The 22,126-nt window shown below is 35.9% G+C and overlaps 1 protein-coding gene across 1 annotated transcript; it reads right to left on the bottom strand.

The window, feature by feature from the left end:
* Nucleotides 1–13,755: 13,755 nt before the first annotated feature.
* Nucleotides 13,756–22,126, bottom strand: LOC130728532 (nuclear pore complex protein NUP1). Its single transcript, XM_057580032.1, has 8 exons — nt 21,757–22,126; nt 19,929–19,990; nt 19,749–19,858; nt 18,427–18,640; nt 16,191–16,496; nt 16,028–16,105; nt 14,577–15,236; nt 13,756–14,333 (listed from the first exon to the last, which is right to left on the bottom strand). Exons 1-8 carry the CDS (start codon nt 22,028–22,030, stop codon nt 13,908–13,910), a joined length of 2,130 nt encoding a protein of 709 aa, XP_057436015.1. The 5' UTR covers nt 22,031–22,126; the 3' UTR covers nt 13,756–13,907.

The raw sequence follows: 22,126 nt of genomic DNA, 5'->3' as shown, positions 1-22,126 counted from the left end.
GTTGGTTAAGTTTCGAGGAAATAAATTATTGTTTTTCGACCAATGTATATATGTTAGCCAAATAATGGATTTATTGGCTTTAATCTTGTGATCAAAACAAGTTTATATGAATGACCTTGAATTGGATAGTTGTGGTCGAAAAATATACAAAGTCGAAACATGCTTTTTCGATGTGGTCAAGTATTTTTTCATGAAAGTGTTAGACACCATTTGAATTTATGAAGACCAACTCTCAAGTCAATTCTAGAAGCAATGTTTTTCTACTAGAGAGGGAAAACGGTTCGAGTAAATTATATACCGGTTCAAGGAAGCATATAAGAAACACAAATAGAAGTCGCTATTGAAGTGGAAGGATGTAGACATAGAGGAAAATGTGGCAATTATTGGAGATACAACATGGAACGTGGTTTAGAAAAACGGAAGTTGGAGCAAGTTATTGTGTGTAATTTGTACATAATTAAGTGTATGACTCTAATGTAGGGAGTTTTTTTCTATGACTTAATCTCTACCGTAGGATCTAGCTAGTAGCAGTTTTATTCCAAGTTTTATAAATAGAACTTTTGTTTGTAAAAATTGGTAGATGCATACAATTACTCAAAACTCTCCATAGATGCCTACAAGTCTTATGTGACAAACGACTACAAAGAGACTAAGAGCATGTTGTGTCTCACTTGTATGTTCAATGTAATGTCATTTCCTTTGTCATTTTGATTTGTTTTTGCTTTCTATTCTTCTTTCTCATTTCAATCTTCTACCTTTCTACTCCTTTTCTCTTTTGTTCATACAGTTCTTCATAAAAACCCAGAATTGATACTTAAAACATTTTCACTAAAGAACCCAAAGAGAACTCAGAATCCAGTCCTTAAATTGCTTTAATTTTGAATTCTACTTGTTTACCCTCTCTCGTGCTTAAAAAACGTTTCGGTTGATACTTAAAACGTTTTCACTAAAGAACCCAATTTTTATTAAAAGTGTACTTCACCCTCTCTCGTGCTTAAAAAAAGTCTATATCAAACTCCTTATCAAACATCAATACTAGCGGCACCCAAATCTCTGCAACAAATCCCTTTGAACAAAACGTGGCTAAAAGTAAAACAGGTGGGTAAAAGTAAAACACATCAGCCTCTATTTATATATAATGGTTTGCTCACTACTCTTATATTTCACGAAAAACCAACCATTTTTCAATTTCAAATGGATTCTAGTTCTATGTTTGGCACATTTTCAACCGAAATGACTACACTTGCCAATTCCAATGGAGTTAAGCACATAAAGATAATCAAAGTGAAGTATCCGCTCCACAAGAACCTTAACAGTGTTGTTACTGAAATCGGTAACGCAGCTGTGATTTCTATGAGGGGATAATGGGAACTCGGACATAGTGGTCACGCTATGCACATTGAAAAAAAGGTGCATGCACGTACTTATTCGTGATGGTATAGAGAGTGGCCTGGTTGAATTTGGAGCCCATTTTCCAAACAACACTGCACATTCCATCTAAGCAATATTATACAGGCTGCGTGCACATCGGGAAGAAAGTCACTTACATTATATTATAAGTATTAAAGAAAGAAAGAAAGAAAGGAGATCGAGGGCAATAGATTAGTTTATTAGGAACGAAGAAAGAAAGAAGTCTATATAGACTTCGGTAGTTAGTAGACTTCTTCTCTAGTTAGTTGATGGGTGTCTGTGTTTTAAGTTCTAGTAGTTGGGTTGTTAGTATCAAGTTCTAATTAGTTGTTATTTAGTTTATCTTCCCTTCCCCCCAGCATAGCATAAGCTTGGTTGTTATGGATATGTATCAACTATCAAGACTCTTACTCTTGTTATCTTAATTAATTTCAGGTTTTTATTTTACTTTAGATTCTATACTGCTTTCCTAATGCACCTCCACCACCGACAGAGTATTGAGTAAATGTCCTAAATATAGACTAATTTCAAGCTTTCAATTTTTTTTTCATTTCTCTCAACTTTCTAAATAGTGAAATTGATTGGATATACACATTGGCAGTGGCGGACCTTGGTAAAAAAAATTGGGGGAGCTAAAATAAAATTTGATACATAAATTAAAATATTTTAATCATCAAAACACATATATTTATATAGATGTATATAGAGTCTTAAAAAAAATGTGTGCATTAAAAATATTTAAAGAATAGTAAGGATTAATAAGTTGAAAAAATAGTTTTAGCAGCCTGTATCGAAAAAGTTTAAAAAAGAGTAAAGAAATAAATACATATACAAAAAGGTACAGAAAACAACTCAGCAAAAAAGAAAAAAACGTAATATTAATGAAAAACAAGAATTGAGGTCTGGCGGGTTCGAACCTTGTCTCTCGTGGAGATAGGAAAAGTGTGCTACCACTAAGCCGCCGAGCTCTATCAAATAATGTGCACATTATTATTAATATAATACTATAATGACTAAAAAATTTATATAAACCTTACTATTTAAGCTTTTTCTAAATTTTTTGGGGGAGCTACAGCTCCTCCCTGTCTCCACTAAGGTCCGCCACTGCACATTGGTTACATTTTTATTGATTATAATTAAAAAAAAATTGATGTGGCATAAATAAATTGGGTGTATGTGTTGCATGAACCATTTTCTGTTATAAAAAAATTAAAATTAAAATTTTACTTGTACATTAATAAAGATCATAAAATGTAGCTAGCTTTTTATTGATTAGGATATAAACATTGGTTACACAAAGAAAGATCCACATATGCGTGACCAAAGCCGCCGAGCAAAGGGGGGCATTCTAGATTATTATTGGATTCAACTTTCGGGTGCATCATATATAGGATTTTGTTCATATACACGACGTTGACAATAGCATTTGTACTCAATAGTTTCATTTATTTTAATTATTTAATGGGAAGCTTTTTCATGTGACCATATTTGAAGTGAATGTCCAATTTTTAATGGATACACTATGTATAAAACTATTAACACAAAAATTCTCAGATTTAAAAATTAACCACTGAGTCTTGGTATATGTGAATGCATGACATGTTTTAGTGTAGTTTCTACTTTTCTGCCAAATTATTGTCAAATATATGTATTGGTCGATTTTTGGAAGCTGGCTGGGTCAAGAATATTGTAACTTTTCCTAGATCAAAGTTATATGTCAACTTGGTAAAACAATAAAGTCGTGTAAGTTGGTTAAGTTTCAAGGAAATAAATTATTGTTTCTCGACCAATGTATATATGTTAGCCAAATAATGGATTTGTTGGCTTTAATCTTTTCATCGAAACAAGTATATATGAATGAGCTTGAATTGGTATAGTTGTGGTCGGAAAATATATAAAGTTGAAACATGTTTTTTCAATGTGGTCAAGTATTTATTCATGAAAGTGTTAGACACCATTTGAATTAATGAAGACCAGCTCTCAAGTCAATTCTAGAAGCAATGCGACTTGAGAAGGAAAAAGGTTCGAGTAAATTATATACCGGTTCAAGAAAGAATATAAAGAAACACAAATAGAAGTGGCTATTGAAGTGGAAGGATGTGGACATAGAGGAAAATGTGGCAATTATTGGACATACAACATGGAACGTGGTTTAGAAAAACGGAAGTTGGAGCAAGTTATTGTGTTTAATTTGTACATAATTAAGTGTATGACTCTAATGTAGGGATTTTTTTTCTATGATTTAATCTCTACCGTAGGATCTAGCTAGTAGCAGTTTTATTCCAAGTTTTATAAGTAGAACTTTTGTTTGTAAAAATTGGTAGATGTATACAATTACTCAAAACTCTCCATGGATGCCTACAAGTCTTATGTGACAAACGACTACAAAGAGACTAAGAGCATGTTGTGATTCTCACTTGTATGTTCAATGTAATGTCATTTCCTTTGTCATTTTGATTTATTTTTGCTTTCTATTCTTCTTTCTCATTTCAATCTTCTACATTTCTACTCATTTTCTCTTTTGTTCATACAGTTCTTCATAAAAACCTAGAATTGATACTTAAAACGTTTTCACTAAAGAACCCAAAGAGAACTCAGAATCCAGTCCTTAAATTGCTTTAATTTTGAATTCTACTTGTTTACCCTTTCTCGTGCTTAAAAAACGTTTCGGTTGATACTTAAAACGTTTTCACTAAAGAACCCAATTTTTATTAAAAGTGTACTTCACCCTCTCTCGTGCTTAAAAAAAGTCTATATCAAACTCCTTATCAAACATCAATACCAACATCAATACAAGCGGCTCCCGAATCTCTGCAACAAATCCCCTTGAACAAGACGTGGGTAAAAGTAAAACAGGTGGGTAAAAGTAAAACAGGTGGGTAAAAGTAAAACACATCAGACTCTATCTATATATAATGGTTTTCTCACTACTGTTATATTTCACGGAAAACCAATCATTTTCCAATTCAAATGGATTCTAGTTCTATGTTTGACACATTTTCAACCGAAATGACTACACTTGCCAATTCCACTGAAGTTAAGCACATAAAGATACTCAAAGCGAAGTATCAGCTCCATAAGAACCTTAACACTGTTGTTACTGAAGTCGGTAACGCAGCTGTGATTCCTATGAGGGGATCTTGGGAACTCGAACATATTGGTCACGGTATACACATTGAAAGAGAGGTGGATGCACGTACTTATTCGTGATGGCATAGAGAGTGGCCTGGTTGAATTTGGAGCCGATTTTCCTAACAACACTGCACAGCCCAACTAAGCAAAATTATACAGGTTGCGTGCACATCGGGAAAAAAGTTATTTACATTATATTATAAGTATTAAAGAAAGAAAGAAATGAGATCGAGGGGAATAGATTAGTTTATTAGGGATGAAGAAAGAAAGAAGTCTATATAGACTTTGGTAGTTAGTAGACTTCTTCTCTAGTTAGTTGATGGGTGTCTGTGTTTTAAGTTCTAGTAGTTGGGTTGTTAGTATCAAGGTTCTAATTAGTTGTTATTTAGTTTATCTTCCCCCTCCCCAGCATAGCATAAGCTGGGTTGTTATGGATATGTATCAACTATCAAGGGTCTTGCTCTTGTTATCTTAATTAATTTCAGGTTTTAATTTTACTTTAAATTCTATACTGCTTTCCTATTGCACCTCCACCACCGACTGAGTATTGAGTAAATGTCCTAAATATAGACTAATTTCAAACTTTCAAAACTATTTTTTTTTCATTTCTCTCAAATTTTTAAATTGTGAAATTGGATATATACATTGGTTACATTTTTATTAATTATAATTAAAATAAAAATAAATTTTTGATGTGGCATAATTAAATTGGGTGTATGTGTTGCATGAACCATTTTCTGTTATAAAAAAATTAAAATTAAAATTTTACTTGTACATTAATAAAGATCATAAAATGTAGCAAGTTTTTTATTGATTAGGATATATACATTGGTTACATAAAGAAAGATCCACATATGCGTGACCAAAGCCGCCGAGCAATGAGGGGCATTCTAGATTATTTTTGGATTCAACTTTTAAGTGCATCATATATAGGATTTTGTATATATACACGACGTTGATAATAGCATTTGTATTCCATTGTTTCATTTATTTTAATTATTTAATGAGAAATTTTTACATGTGGGTCATATTTGAAGTGAATGTCTGATTTTTAATTGATACACTATGTATAAAACTGTTAACACCTAAATTCTCAGATTTAAAAATTAACCACTGAGTCTTGGTATATGTGAATTTATGACATGTTTTAGTGTAGTTTCTAATTTCTGCCAAATTATTGTCAAATATCTGTATTGGTCGATTTTTGGAAGTTGGCTAAGTCGAGAATATTGTATCTTTTCCTAGATCAAAGTTATATGTCAACTTGGTTAAACAATAAAGCCATGTAAGTTGGTTAAGTTTCAAGGAAATAAATTATTGTTTTTCGACCAATGTATATATGTTAGCCAAATAATGGATTTATTGGCTTTAATCTTGTGATCAAAACAAGTTTATATGAATGACCTTGAATTGGATAGTTGTGGTCGAAAAATATACAAAGTCGAAACATGCTTTTTCGATGTGGTCAAGTATTTATTCATAAAAGTGTTAGACACCATTTGAATTAATGAAGACCAACTCTCAAGTCAATTCTAGAAGCAATGTTTTTCGATTAGAGAAGAAAAAAGGTTCGAGTAAATTATATACCGGTTCAAGGAAGCATATAAAGAAACACAAATAGATGTGACTATTGAAGTGGAAGTATGTGGACATAGAGGAAAATGTAGCACTTATTGGAGATACAACATGGTACGTGGTTTAGAAAAATGGAAGTTGCAGAAAGTTATTGTGTTTATACATAATTATGTCAAGTGTAGGACTCTAATGTAGGGAGTTATTTTCTATGATTTAATCTCTACAGTAGGATATAGCTAGTAGCAGTTTTATTCCAAGTTCTATAAATATGACTTTGTTTGTAAAAACTGGCAGATGCATACAATTACTTAAAACTCTCCCTGGATGGCTACAAGTCTTATGTGACAAACGACTACAAAGAGACTAAGAGCATGTTGTGATTCTCACTTTTATGTTCAATGTAATGTCATTTCCTTTGTCATTTTGATTTATTTTTGCTTTCTATTCTTCTTTCTCCTTTCAATCTTCTACATTTGTACTCATTTTCTCTTTTGTTCATATTGTTCTTCATAAAAACCTAGAATTGATACTTAAAACGTTTTCACTAAAGAACCCAAAGAGGACTCAGAAGTCAGTCCTTAAATTGCTTTAATTTTGAATTCTACTTGTTTACCAAAAATCACCCTGGAGAACAAGAATCGACGGCGTGGGCAAAGGGACCGGAGTCGAGGGAAGCAAGGCACCACCAAGAGACCATTCACTTCACTGAATTTAATAGGTAAACACTTGAATACTATTGAAACAAACTTTGAAACCTCAAATCTTCCTCTTTCCACTAGTCTTCTCGAACTTCCTTCTCTTTGATCGTACAAAAGAATTAGTGTGGTTGTGTGGCACACCAGTAGTAGGACCAACGTGCTCCACAACGTCATGAGCATTCTAAGGGTCTCTAAGAAGGACCGTTCCCAAGCTTGAGAAAGAATCAATGGACTTGGGATCTGTTTTGTTCTTCTAATTGATCCGCATTGCTACTTGTTGTCTCCGACGAGAGGGCGCTAAGAGAGAGAGCTGCACCTGTATAAGAGGAAGGGTTGCATTTGTACTCCACAATGGTCAATCAGGTCCAATTTTTAATTGATACACTATGTATATAACCTAAAATAATTAGATTACAAATAAGTTACAAAGACTTATGAAATCTATATTATAATATGGTCGTTATCGTTGTAGTGGTTCTCTACTAAGGTTTCTGGAACTCTAGTCCGTCCAGCAGCGGCGGCAGCCCGAAGGAAGGCTCTGACCTCCTTCTCAGTTTAGTGCTCGTTTTTTTCTCTTTGCGCGTGTTGTGTCTGCTCTACTTTCCTAGGTCTTCGTCGACTTTTACGACTCACGCCGCTCTTCTTCAAGGAAGTGGCGGCCGCGTTTTCCCCTGCGCGAAGCTCTACCTCTCTTTCTAGCTCTGACCTCTATTTCTCTCTACCTCCATTCGCAACTCTCGTGGCCAATCTTCCTCTTGGCTAATCTGTTTCGATCTGCTATTTTCTGTGGCAGTAAGCTTCATCAGAAGAAGCCTAGAATCTATATCCTAGGTAGGCTTCCAGTGGTGACTTGCTGCTTTGCCTCCCTTGTTGTTTTGGTCTGTACTCATGTGTGACTTTATTTCCTATGTGTTGTTGAAGGTTGATTTTCATAGTGTTAGTGGAAGGTTGATTTTTATTGTGGTGGTTCTTTATTTTTTGGTTGGTTGTAGGATTCCTATAGCCTTATAGGTTTTTTTTCTCTTCAGGAGTGTCTTTCACTCTGAGTGATTAGCTTTTTGATGCTACTAACCATCATTGTTTGTTTTGTCTCCTTTCTAGCTTTGTCAAAACTGTGATTAACATATTCTATTGCTTTCTAAAAAAAAGTTACAAAGACTTTAATTATATTAGCAATTATATTGATCAAGGTATTTTTGATTAATTACAGTATTAACAACAATTACTGTATTTTTTGATTAATTATATTAATGTGAGGTGCAAGTGCCACAAGGAAGAATGATTATTTAATCAAAGAAGGGCATTGAATCATTATTGCATTTCAATTTCATGCATCACATGATTTTATTTTGGGTTTAGGATTTTGCATTGCTCAATTACATTTTTTAATGGAGACTGGAAGTGAGGGAAGGAAGCTCTTAATTATCCCCGAACACAATTTGTGGGATAAAAAATATGGAAGGTGTCAATGACAATGGAAACTTCCCAATGGTTTTTTTTTATAAGCCAAATTGTATATAAAAAGAAGCACTACGGAAACTTCTCAATGGTAATTTTAAGGTTGAAATGAAAATATATTCTCTTTATACGCCATGCCATTTCATCTATAATGCATGTATCAACAATAAAATAATGAATATCATAAATTAGGATTAAAGTAAGTATATGAAACTTAGCTAAGACCAAAGACAAGCATGGGGATAAGTTTAAGTTTAAGTGCGATAGTGAGAGTCATAACAAGGTCAAGGGCACAAGAGCACACGCTAGAGTAATTGAACAAACTAGGGCATAAGAGCTTCCTTCCCTCACTTCCAGTCTCCATCTCTTTTGATTGTAATTGAACAAACTAAATGCGTAAAATCCTAAACCCAAAACAAAATCCTGTGACATGAAATTGAATGCAATAATATTTCAATCATGCTCCTCTTTGATTAAATAATCATTCTCCCTTGTGGCACTTGCACCTCCAAGGTAGTCAGGATCGGAATCTGGATCGTAAGATCGTAAGATCCTACGATCTGCAAGGGCCATTTCGATCTGGATTGTAACCAGGATCGTAAATTTAGTGGATCATATTAGGATCGCGATCTTTGAGGTAGGATCTTCAGATCTTAATCCGATCCTACTTTTAATGGATCAAATTTTAATTTTGTTTATTTTTTATTTTTTCTGGTTTGGCCCACTAATTTACCCAATAGTCAATACCCATTTACCCACCCATTCCAAACCTTAGTTCTATTTTGAATTAGAAATAGTCAATACCCATTTACCCACATGTGTTCTTAATTTCTTATGGTGAATCAAAAGTAATGTTTTGGATATGTCTTATACTATTATGTTATATTAATTAACTTATGGATATATCATTATGTCTTTACTCATATTTTAAGAAACATAAGAACTTGTGTTTCTTATGGTTGATCATGAATAATTTTTGTTCTATATGTGACTTTTTGTATTTATTAAATAAATATTAGCGTTTCTTGTAGGATCTTACGATCCAGATCCCGATCCTCCGATCTTCGATCTCTTATCCCCACTCTCGATCCTACATAGGATCCCGATCCTGACTACCTTGTGCACCTCACATTAATATACATAATAAAAAAATACAATAATGGTTGTTAATACGGAAATTAATCAAAAATACCTTAATCAATATAACTAGTATTGTACTTGTGTCATGCACGGCTTATATTATGAAAGGTGCGAATTTATAATAATTATAATAAAAAATTAAATTAAACAAACATGTATGTCATAAAAATTATCAAGCTTTAGTCAAATCTCAGTGAAAACATCCTTATAAATCATTTGTAGTTGTTGAACACACATTTTCTTCTTCATCATTCACAATAATACTTAATCATTGTTTGTTTGTAACTCTTGAAAACGCCACATACAATTTTTTTGGTACATCGGAAAGTTAAATTGCACCCGCCGTGATTAATCCCTGAACATTCCCCTCCAGGGGCGGAGCTAGTGGGGTGACTCACCGAAGCTTAGTCACCCCCAAGTTTTTCAATTTTTCTTACCAGTTTTTTTAGATAAGCCTCTTACTAGTGGATGTGTATTCCTTTTGTGTGATGGACTGATATAGAGCGTATTCCTTAAGGCGGGCTAAGCGCGGGGCGGGCTACCTGCTTTGACACCCCGAGGTGGAAGTGATGCTTATGGGACAATGGGTATGCCTGCCCAAATGTAACTCGCATTAAGTTTGTCATAGTTGTGTTTTAGTTGTGCTTTACGTACTTTGGCTCTTCTTAAAATTCGGGTTACGCCTAACTCAGTCCTAAAAGCTAGCTTGGGGGTGAGGATTGACCTACCAAATATAAATACTTATTTAGTCACATCTTCAGTCAACGTGAAATTTCTCAACAATTATTAATGATTCATAGCATCTATTTATGTCAAATTTGTAGGTGGGGCTTGTGGGTATGAAAATCTAATACAGCAACACTTAGCAATGCATTGTTCAACAGTGGCTTGAGCTGTGGAGCATATTTTCAAATTAAATGTGTGAACGTGCCTTCCTGGTTCCATTATAGTCACGACCACCAATTTCTGCCCACCAGGTGGTTGGTGTGATCCTCCCAATCACCATTTTGATCTTTCTCAACCTATTTTCCAGCACATTGCACAATATAAGGTTGGGATTGTATTTGTACCTGTAGCATACAGAAGGTAACTTCAGATTCTTACTTTTATTTACCATAGCCATTTAGTGAATGTTTGGTTACACAACACTTATCCACATACGTACTTTTAATATTCTCTAACGTGGGTTTTCATTATCAGAATATGTTGGGTAAAATTCTTAGAAACACTTCAGTCTAATAAAACAATGTTGAGGCTAAAGCAAATAGACCAAACTTTTAGTTAACATGAAAGAACTTTTAGCTCTTCTCACAAGACATTTATATTATTTTCCTATAAAAATCACTTTGACAGAAAATGTATAGATATAAATCACATTGTAACGCTCCGATTTTTAAGGGTTACTTAGTGATACCAAAAGTAAAGTAATCATGCTAATGAACTTTCGAAATCATAAAGATGCAGGCTTTTTTTTTCTTTTTAAAAGTAGTGCTTCTACAACATACATAATAAATACCCAATAATGAGTACCCTTACATCAACGAATATAATTACAATATAAACTCCAAAACAAACAAAATGAAGCCTCATATGTCCATCGAGCTCCCCGCAATCTCCACACGACTAATCTCTGACTCGGTAGCTCGTCGTCACATCATTTCCCGACAACGTCTCCTCTCGTGCGTCTATCGACCTCTTGCTCATCCTTTAGAGCGGCGTCGTTGGATATTCATAAGAGAGAAAAGGTGCAAGGGTCAACTTCTTACACCACAAGGTCATATGTTGGGCGTGCACACATACAAGCAGGCAAAAGCATGCCTATACTGTCCTAAGGAATTCTAGGTGTAGCATAGGATAAGGCAACCACTTCAACAAGCAAGGCACAAGGCCCATAACCCACATGTTGTACCTCATATTGTATTCATTCATCTAACACAAGTCACGAGATAACAACCGATGTTCTAACATCGTCGACGTTCAAGGGAACCTATGTGTCTCTATATTGTTAGCGTATGCTATATGCTCAATGCTCAATTACACCATGATCTAGATAAACGCCAACTTCATACAAGGCAGACGGGACAAAGACCCATTCGAGCAGTCAATTTCCACTTATCTAATGATCCATTCCAGCAATCATTAGTAATCAACTCACAATACTCATTCCAGCAGTACCTTCATTCTATGCAATGCTATGCTTTACGGTTAGTCATGCAACATAGTTATAGTCTTTTTCGTTCGATGACGACTTCACCACACCTTCACCTCATAAGTGATCGGGATCACCAACTCATGAGTGTCACCAGTTATCTGTCGCCACGGTAGCCCAACCATCTTAGATTCCACTTTCGATCTCATCGATCACTGTCACCCATACATCGCATATTATTCGTTAAATATTAAAGCATACTTCATCTAGCATCATGTGAACATAAAACAAAACATATACTCATCATAGATATCTTAGGGTTCATCATATCATGTTCAACAAGTAATCATGTTCTCAATCATCAAGGTATTTAACATTTCATCATTCGCATTCATGTTATTCAAACATCTATGCATATAAGCAATTCATAACTCATCATGTTCATAATCAATTTATCATGTTAATCATGCATTCTTAACTCATAAACTTCATGTATATCATGCATAATATTCAATGATACAACCCTTAACCATAAATGCCTACAAAACAGTTCAAAAGTAGCAAAAAACGTCACTTAGTGTTGTAGGGACAGAAGCTCCACGCATGTGCGCCAATCACCCACGCACATGCGTCAGCTACAGGCCCCCCTCCATGCGTGTGCGCCACTTGCCGACACATAGAGTAGCGTTAATTGAATGTGAAAATAAGATGATTTTTTTGGTATGTCATATGTGTGTGTGTGTTTGTGTGTAGTTTGGATCTGGGTTATCATATCGTCTCCAGATGTCTTCTAAATTTCATACATTTGATTGCAATTTTGCAGACAAGAGATCACATGGATTTTGTTTGTCGAATGAAGGACTATCTCCCAAGATCAGAATTTATTGAAAGAACAATTAAGGCAATTGAAACCCAGTTTACTGTGAAATCAATCAGCATGGAGTCCATAAATGTCCCTTCTGTTTCTGAATATGTTCATACTACTAGGCTTCTTGCAGAGCAGGAAATTCATGAAGCTTGCACTTTTTAAACTTGAAAAACATTGTATACAAGGTCTGGCAATAATTTATAAGTATGAGAGAAAATGGTTAATGGTCAAGTTAGTCTCTGAGTTTGTAAGCGAATTTGATTTTAGTCTCTCTAAGAAAAAATGACGTTTAGTGGCGGTCATTTTTACAATTACTGGTGGTTTTTGACAGCCACTAAACATCATTTTTTTAAGAGGGACTAAAATCAAATTAAAGAAAAAAGTTTATTGTTTGAAACTAAAGAAAAAAGTTTATTTGACCTGATAGACAAGATGTTTATTGATAATATATATTTTAATTAATTATGTATAAATTTTTTTACCCGATGATCTGTTAGCCAATACCTTAAGTCAAGCCAGACCTTGAAATTTGGCCTATGACATGCCACAAGTCAAGCTTGGGCAATGAAATTAGAACGGAAACCAGACCTGGGTTGGGCCACACAAAGTTTGGCATGGCTTGATCTAATTCAACCACTAGTTACTTTCCACTTGTTTTTCTAGACTGAGCGTCTCAATTTCGTTAAGGTAAAATATCTAACTTTTTTTCCCGAACTACCATAACCATGTGACCACAGATTTTAGTTAGGTCGACCGGTTTTACTTACCACAGTTATGTGGTTGTTTCAAAGTAGTCATTCATTAAAGGAAACAAACCTCTTTTTAGAAGACAAAAATACAATTATTTCTTTATCTCCTTCTTTCTTTATCTCCTTTCCTTGTCCTTTAATACCCTATCTACCTTTGCTCACCGCAAAATATTGTATCTTCACCACCAATGAGGATGGATGACATGGTGTTTAATCATGTGAAAAGAGGTAAAGAGAAACCTAAACTAAATGAAATTGGAAAGATATTAAAAATGATCTCATTATTAATACATAATAATATCCCTCATAATATGTGTGTTTTGATTGAGTATAATGGTGTGGGATTCATACAGCTCGTGGGATAAAGTTTGTTGTAAACACAAGTCAAAAGACAAAATTGTCATTAAAGAGTAGTTCACCGGCACCGCTGCCCTACTAAGTTTACTCGTACCAAAGCCAGCAGCCCGGCACCATCACATGTTCCGACAAGCTTGCTCTGGAATTCTAATATTTAAAAGAAAACAAAATCAAAATCACAAAAGAGGAACTTAGAATAAGATCATAGAAACCACGCAATTTAGGACTCAACGGCTGAATCTTACTCATCTTCACGGAAAGAAAAGAAAACCAATATACAACCTTCTCCAAGAATGTTGAACGAAAAAAATAACAATAATCCAACAAAAAGTAGCTGGAACAACCATCAGAACACCATTTCTTGGTTTTGCTTAGCAGCAGACAGCATTTTTTCCAAATGAAAACGACAGCCTTGCCTTCTCTGGTGAACCAAAGTTAAACTTGATGTCTCCGATCCCATTATGAATGGTATTGCTTGTTGAAGGGAAGGAAAATACAACCGCCGGTCCGGACTTTTTTGAACCAAAACTATATGACAGTACACTAGATCCTTCTTTTGATTGGTGTTGATCCCCAGCAGCAGAGAACAATGGCATTATGGAAGGTGTCGGCGGCTCTAAGAATACAGAAGAGGATGCCGAAACAGGAAAGGTAAATCCTGAGCCATTATCAGATCCTGAGGTCCATCTTGATACAGGCTTCTTGACCGTAATAGGAGCTAAAACTGGCTTACTCGCTGCGGAGCTAGTAAGAGGCATCTTTTCTTCATTTACTCTTGGTAGAGTCATCAAAGCTTCCTGCACGGCGAGCACATCAAGAAAAAAATTGGTTCTCCAGGCAGCTAGCAAAATTATATGTAATATGACAATTGAGTTTAGATTTCTTTGGGTTGTCCTTGTTCTGTTGTCTTTTTGGGTAGTTTTTCCTCTTTGAAATGGGCTTTGTACTATTGACTTCTATGATCTATATATATCTTATACTTTGCTTTCGAAGAACAAAACTACATGTAAGAAATTATGGCTGTTAAAAATATAGAGTACCTCTTCAGAAGCTCTCATTGAAGAAGTTTGAGAATCACCAGTCCTTGCATCATTACCATGTCTAGGGATGTTGCTGCAAACATTCTTGTCAGATGCCAAAGTTCCTTCCTTTCTGATATCAATAGATTTATCATTTCTCTCCCTAGGTTGAATATCAACATTGTTGTTTCCTTCACAATCATCTTTTAGAGTATATTTCTTTCCATCAGGTCCATCATATTTATAAGGACTATGATCTTTTGATTTAACCAAGCCATTTTCTTCATTTGAAAAGGTAGTTTTGAAATTAACCAAAGATTCAGGATTCTTCCATTTAGTTGCTAGATTCAACTCAGCAGATTTTTCTTTAGGAGTGGGAACACTTCTGTCAATATGCTCCAATATCTTCTTAGCCATCAAACTGGTATGCATGGGAACACCCCCCTTAAAGCCCAGGGGCTTATGATTGTTGCCCATCCCATCAGCATCCGTGCTCTTTGTAACAGTAGGAGTGAAACCTTCAATAACACCAGAACTTTCTCGCTGTGAAGGAATACTCAGAGATGAATAAGCTGGTCTTCGTGAAGTAGATTGCACACCAAATTTACGCCTAGTTGAACGAATAGGTCCAACAGATCCATACCCACTTCCCAATGCATCAACTTTAGATTTATCCTTTGTCTATTAGGGTTACGTTAGTAACCAATTGCCACAAAAAAAAAAATAATCCACAAATTAAATTATAGAAAATTGAAATCCAATAAAGCAATTAAAGGTAACATAGTTGAAATAAAATAGAATTACTGAATAGAACAAGTAAGATCAACCAGAAAATCAGTGTGTCTAGCTTCCACAGAACTTGGCTAGATAAGAAAATAACATAGAAATCCTGCTTGCATGGTGATCATATTTCCTAGGTTCCAGATGCCCTTTATTTGAAATGTGAGATAGTTTCAAGTTTCAGTATCAGCATAGATATTAAGCAACCATTATCTGAAGGATAGGCAATAATCAAGATAATTAGGAAAAATAAATCAAGTCCTTTACAACAATAGGATGCCCAAGAATATGCATCCAATTCCATTTACCATGCAGATTAACCTAAATGTAAAAGTCAAGGAAAAATGATTTTTGGTTTGTATAATCAAAAGTATGGCAGTAGGTTATGAAAAGATGCTAAAATGAGAGATAAAAAACAAAAAGGAATCTTCTAAAACCATTCTTCATTTAAAACTATCCTGTTCATGTCATATATCTATAATCTCCTAAGTCTTAACAGAAGCACTTCTAGATATAGCAAGAAAGATAGGAATTTCATAAACTATCAAATCTTTAACAAGCTTACATTCTAAAAAAAAACCAGTGAAGACACTATCATAACAAATCTGAGGTTTTGTGATTCACAGACTGCCAAAAGAATTGACATATTAAAAATTACAAATCAAATACAGGCACAAGCTACTCAAAGATACCTGCGGATATGGAGTAGTCTCTGATTGATGGAGGGGAGTTGATGAAAAGTGGCCGTCTTCTACTTGTGCATAAACTGACTAGTGAAATGAAAAAGAAAAATAATTACAAGCTTGCAAACAAAGCATTAAAGATTACTAGACAAACTATCTAAACAATATGTACCTTGGACTTAGAGTTTGTCCATAGAGATCTGGAATAAGGAGTCCGGCGAAGGTTGTGAAGTCCATATCCCTTTCTCTGGCTTTGTGGTGTTAAGTAAGCATCCTGCACCATAGCACCAGGCCAGCATGTTGATGACTTTTTCGATGGTGACAGATCATGTGGCTTTATTGCAGCTTCATCACAATACAAAGTTGTGCTTTTAACAGTATCAAACATGCTCTTAGAATTGAGGCCTGCATCTGATGCACGGGAATCCATGTATGCTCTAGCAAGCTCAATTGGTGAAGCACCAATATCATCTCGAACCTGAACACGAAATGTTGTTAATACGGCTATGATAACAGCAAAATTACATATGACCCTAATAAGGACAGACCTGGTGTTCTACAATTCAAATGCATCTAAAATAATACAACTTCCATTACCTGTCAAACTAAATTCAGTTTTTAAGAAAAGACAGAATTTGATACAAAAAATGTTTGCAAATCTTAGGAAAGACGTTAAAAGTTTGTATCAAACAAACTGCATGATATCCATACATATAGAATATGAGTTAATGCAAAATAATAATTGTTAGATATCTTATAGATAAGTGTAAGTTAATTATAGAAAAGTAGGATATCTTATCTTTATTTTTATTAGGTAACACAATTTCATGTAAACAGGAAAAGATATTATATACAATAACCTCCGCTGTGTAGTTTAAAGTTTAAACACACAGATTAAGTCTAATGTTGTCTGCCAGTTTCTCCTAATTCAACATGGTATCAGAGCCTGACGAGAGGCAATCCTAATCCGTCATCATACACAATGGACCCATTGTCCATCAATGCATATCATTTTCCAGAAATCGTGTCTCATTCTTTAAGGATGGCAATAATGGCCTTTTCCATTCTTGTCGAACCTTGAATCTCGCTCCCCAAGCACCCACAACTCCGGGATTGAAATTTGATACCAGATGATAAGAATTGGAATTACAAACCTAATGACAAGAAGTCTCTCTCATAATTTTTTGTTATTTCATCTCCTCTTTCAATCTCAAACTAACTCCTAAACTAACAAATTAGCTACAGGGGGGTTGCATATCATATATATGATAGAATATTGTGTGAACGATAAGATCGAGTAGGAGCAATCATATGAGATATTGCTTTCATTTGATTACGAATTTGTTAGGCATCAAACAAAGATAGTTATGGAAACTGCAAAAAACTGTATTATTTACGTATTCAGGCATGATATGATGATCAGACTGAGGTATATCAGTGTTTACAGCTGGGTTTAGAAAAGAAAAACAAGAAAATAAGTTCTAAGGCACTTCGAGAGGCCTCACTTCTCCTAAGGGTCCAACCTACCTTTCCTCCTTGCCTTCCATCCCTCTAATATCTGAATTCTGTTACATTGCTCTCCCACTCACTCTGCCCTCCCCAGTACCCACGCACGGCCACTGGCAGTTAGTTACTATCTTCTCTCTCTTGGTTTCAGTCAAGTGCATCACACCTTCTATCTCTCTTGGTTTCAGTCAAGTGCATCACACCTTCTGTTACATTGCTCTCCCACTCACTCTGCCCTCCCCAGTACCCACGCACGGCCACTGGCAGTTAGTTACTATCTTCTCTCTCTTGGTTTCAGTCAAGTGCATCACACCTTCTATCTCTCTTGGTTTCAGTCAAGTGCATCGCACCTTCTATCTCTCCCACTCACTCTGCCCTCCCCAGTACCCACGCACGGCCACTGGCAGTTAGTTACTATCTTCTCTCTCTTGGTTTCAGGCATGATATGATGATCAGACTGAGGTATATCAGTGTTTACAGCTGGGTTTAGAAAAGAAAAACAAGAAAATAAGTTCTAAGGCACTTCGAGAGGCCTCACTTCTCCTAAGGGTCCAACCTACCTTTCCTCCTTGCCTTCCATCCCTCTAATATCTGAATTCTGTTACATTGCTCTCCCACTCACTCTGCCCTCCCCAGTACCCACGCACGGCCACTGGCAGTTAGTTACTATCTTCTCTCTCTTGGTTTCAGTCAAGTGCATCACACCTTCTATCTCTCCCTACGTACACTTTAGAGGGGGCTACTTGGGATCATATCATAATGTATATCTCAGTAATTAATGCTGACACAAATACACGAGTGAGGGGCAGTCAAGACACACAGTTCAGATGTAAATAGATAAGGTAAGCTTGTTCATAATCTACCAGTAAAAACAAATGGTTTAAACAAGTTGCAATACTTACTTTTGAAAATCCAAGAGGTGAAGAGCCTACCGGTATGGCCCCATTCAACTCTTGATGCCTCTGTTCACTTGAAACCTTTGGAAGCATGCTTGCCATTGCAAGCTTCCCATCATCTTTCCCAGTAGTCAAATTTGTATTTTCCTTTCCATGTTCATCAATTGCGGGGTCCATTACCCTTGAATTTAAAACCTCTACCAAATGATTGAATTCATCTCTACATGAGGAGATTCAAGAGTTTTAAACATGGAAATCTTTAGATAACAATCAACGAACAGTTTTTTTTTTTCACTGAGGGTATGTTTGAAAGGGAAAGGAAGGGAAACGAGGGTAAACTTTTCATTTTGCGTACAAATTCTCTAGTTTGAAAATCTTCAAATAGTAAAAAGTGAAAGATTGTTATGTAACCTTAGACTTCAATTGACCCTTATTGACTCTCAATTAAAAATGAAAATTCAACTTCCTTTCCCATCCACCTGAAGCCCTCATCCAAACATAACCTAAAGAAAACAGTAAATGCTAACAGGTTTTCCCGAGCATCACAACATAGCTTCAGAAATAAGTCAAGTTGCAAAAGCATTCACATCTTCGAAATATAACTAACATTCTCTAAAATACTAGTACATTAGCAACCTAAATCTTTGGAAGTGCATTAGCGAATTCTAAGTCATAACCAACATACTGCTTCTAGAAAACAAGTAGGAGTACATGATTATAAACTTTCATACATTCATTTGAATTTTTTTTGTCTAACCATATTGAATTTTAATTGTGCGTATCTAGAAAAAATTTATTCAGTCACAATTTTGAACCTAACTAAATGGGACTAACAGGCTCAATATTAGTTCGTTTTGCATTTGATTTTTTTGTAAACCATGTTGTATTTTAACTATACATATCTTGAAAAGATTTACCCAGTTACAATTTTGAACCTATCTTGATGGGACTAAAAGGCTCAACATTAGTTTCTCTATTGAGCCAAGCCCGAACTAGGCTTGGCTCCACTCATTTCAAAACCTAGGTTCACCAAATAGGAGACATGGTGGCTACTATAATACCATTGCATGCGATTAGTATCCATGTGAGACATGTTCTCCTGCTCCTAGTCATTCTCACATTCACATGAGCAGAAAAATAAAATAATAACAACAAAAAATGGCAATAAAACTTTCCATTTCAACAGTAAAGCAACCAGCGCTGCCGAGAAATGTTGGAATGAATAATCTGATCTAAAAGCAGGAACGACATTCATTATAAACTTCTGAAATGATCCATTCAAGGGAAGGAAAAAACTACCACTATTATCAACAGTTTAAGTAACGTACCTAGAAAGTTTTTTCCTTTGCAGAAGTTGCTCGACATCTGAAAGCCTATTTTTCTCAGACTGCTTTCCTTTTTCATCCTGTCTGTACTCAATTGATTCGGATGCCAAGAGCTGCAAAAGAACAAGCATGTTCAATAACAAGTATGTGGGGCTCAGGAAAAGAAGCAAAAACAAAGCTTACTTGTAAATCACTTTTGAGTGTATTATCTTTATCTCCTTGTTCACCAGTTTGCCCTTTACATACTGCCAATAAACAAGTTGGGATCAGAAACATGAATGAATAAACATTTTCCAGACTAATCAGTAAATTGTAAATACATGAAACAGATAAGAGTAATAGGCTGCAGATTTAACTCCACCAGCTGAAAGCACAAGGAGCAACAAATAAATATTTTAACACTTATCAAGGACCAGATGATTTTACATTGATTGCATTGAAGATAGAATAAAATACAAATATATACACAGTGGAAGATGATATGCTTGGGATATTCAACAGTTAGTAGCTTCACGGGAACTGGAGAATAACATTTCTTTTATGATATAATTTATTGAATATTTCTTTAGTCCTGAAGTCAGTACGATAAAAATGAAAAATTCCATGCCCTAGCATCATTACGTCCATTTCAGAACAAAAGTCAAAGTGCTGCCAGCATACCTTAAGTTATTAGTTTCAATCAGCCAATATGATTGCCATTATGCTAGCCCATCAATTAACCACTAATTTGCCAAATGCTGGCCTTACATGACCACGTACTCCAGGTACAGGAAGTACCACAATTACTGCACTTAGATCCGAGACTAAACACTAGTGAAGAGAAAAAAAAAAAAAATTGGGTGCCTTTGACAAGTTAACCCTGCCATGTTTTGAGATATTGATGAGATTTATGGAGGGCCCTTGTATAAACTCGAAATTAAGAATGTTTTCTTGCATGGATACTTCGAGGAGATCTATATCGAGCAACCACCACGGGTTGTTTCTCAAGGGGAGTTGGGCCAGGTTTGCGGATTGAAAAAATCTCTATATGGTCTGAAAATAGCCACCTCGAGCTTGGGTTTGGAGTTTAGCTAATTCATCTAGGATTGTGGCATGACAAGCTGTGAAGCATATCATTTGTGTTTATAAATGCTTAAATTCATGTAAACTTATTTATCATTTGGTGTATGTGTTAGGTAGTGTACGTGTCACAAGTCATGATCAAATGGGCATTGAGGAGTTGAACAATGCTTTTCAAGTATTTCCAAACTATAGATCTCGGCCAGTTATGACTTTCTTGGGATTGAGGTGGCTCAATCAAAGGCAGGTGTTGTTATCTCCCAAAGAAAGTATTTTCTTGATATTCTAGAAGAAACTGGAATGCTTGATTGTAAACATGTTGACAAATTTATAGACCCCAATGTGAAGCTTCTACTACCTAACCAGGGGGAGCCCTATCCTAACCCAAGGAGGTACATAAGGTTATTGAGGACCACCCATCGCATCCTTCAGCTCCCCTTCGACCGCCTGAGCGAGTCTGAGATACCCCTTCATCTTCAGCCACCTGTTCTTCTCCCTCATCCCTGTTTCCTTCAGCCGCGCGACCAAGAGCATCAGCCTCCTCGGACAACCCTGCACCTCCAAGGCCCTACAGACTCTCAGGTGCCGCGCCATCTTCTGCCTCGTCCTCCTCCCCACTCTCGCTTCCCTCACCTCCACCCATCTCTGACCCTCAATCTGCAAGCCCAACACCACACACAGAGTCCACTGCCGCAAACATTATGGCTACTAGGGTTTGGGAAACACCTTGTTTTAAGTATTTGAAGTGTGCTTCATATACTTGAGTCATTACAATCATGGAAAATAACTGATATTCAAACTATAAACAGTGACTATGAACTAAGACCTCAAATTCAAACTCTATCATTCAATGGGAATCATCATATCAATTCATTCAGTTTGAGAGAAAACTTGCAATCATTCAAATTGAAGTTTCAGCACACAAATTGGAAGAGAGTAATTGGAATCTGACCTTGGTCTGGAGAGGAAGATGAAGAAGTAGGGTCAGGTAGACGTAGTGCTGCAGATGCAGAGGCGGGAACCGTTGTGGAGAAGAAGGAAGGGAGAAAACGAGTGGCTCCGCCGGCGATGACTCGGTAGGCGGGATCGACGAGCTTGGAAATCCAACGGCGGGGCGCCGGACGGGCGTAAGGGCTAGCAGGCGGCCTTCTCGGTGGTGGTTTCCGGAGCTTGCCGCCGGCGCCTCTGTCCTCCGCCGTAGCTGTGATCTGATCGGCGGCGTCCATGCGGAGTGGAGTGGGCACTAAAATCGAGTTGCCGCGGAATAATGTTCAGTTTAATTGCATATTTGATATTTTTAGTTTAATTTCGCGTGATTTTGA

Source organism: Lotus japonicus, chromosome 1, assembly GCF_012489685.1.
Source record: "Lotus japonicus ecotype B-129 chromosome 1, LjGifu_v1.2".
Classification (NCBI taxonomy): domain Eukaryota; kingdom Viridiplantae; phylum Streptophyta; class Magnoliopsida; order Fabales; family Fabaceae; genus Lotus; species Lotus japonicus.
The sequence above is the reverse complement of the archived record's forward strand: the minus strand, read 5'-3'. Positions and strand labels throughout refer to the sequence as shown.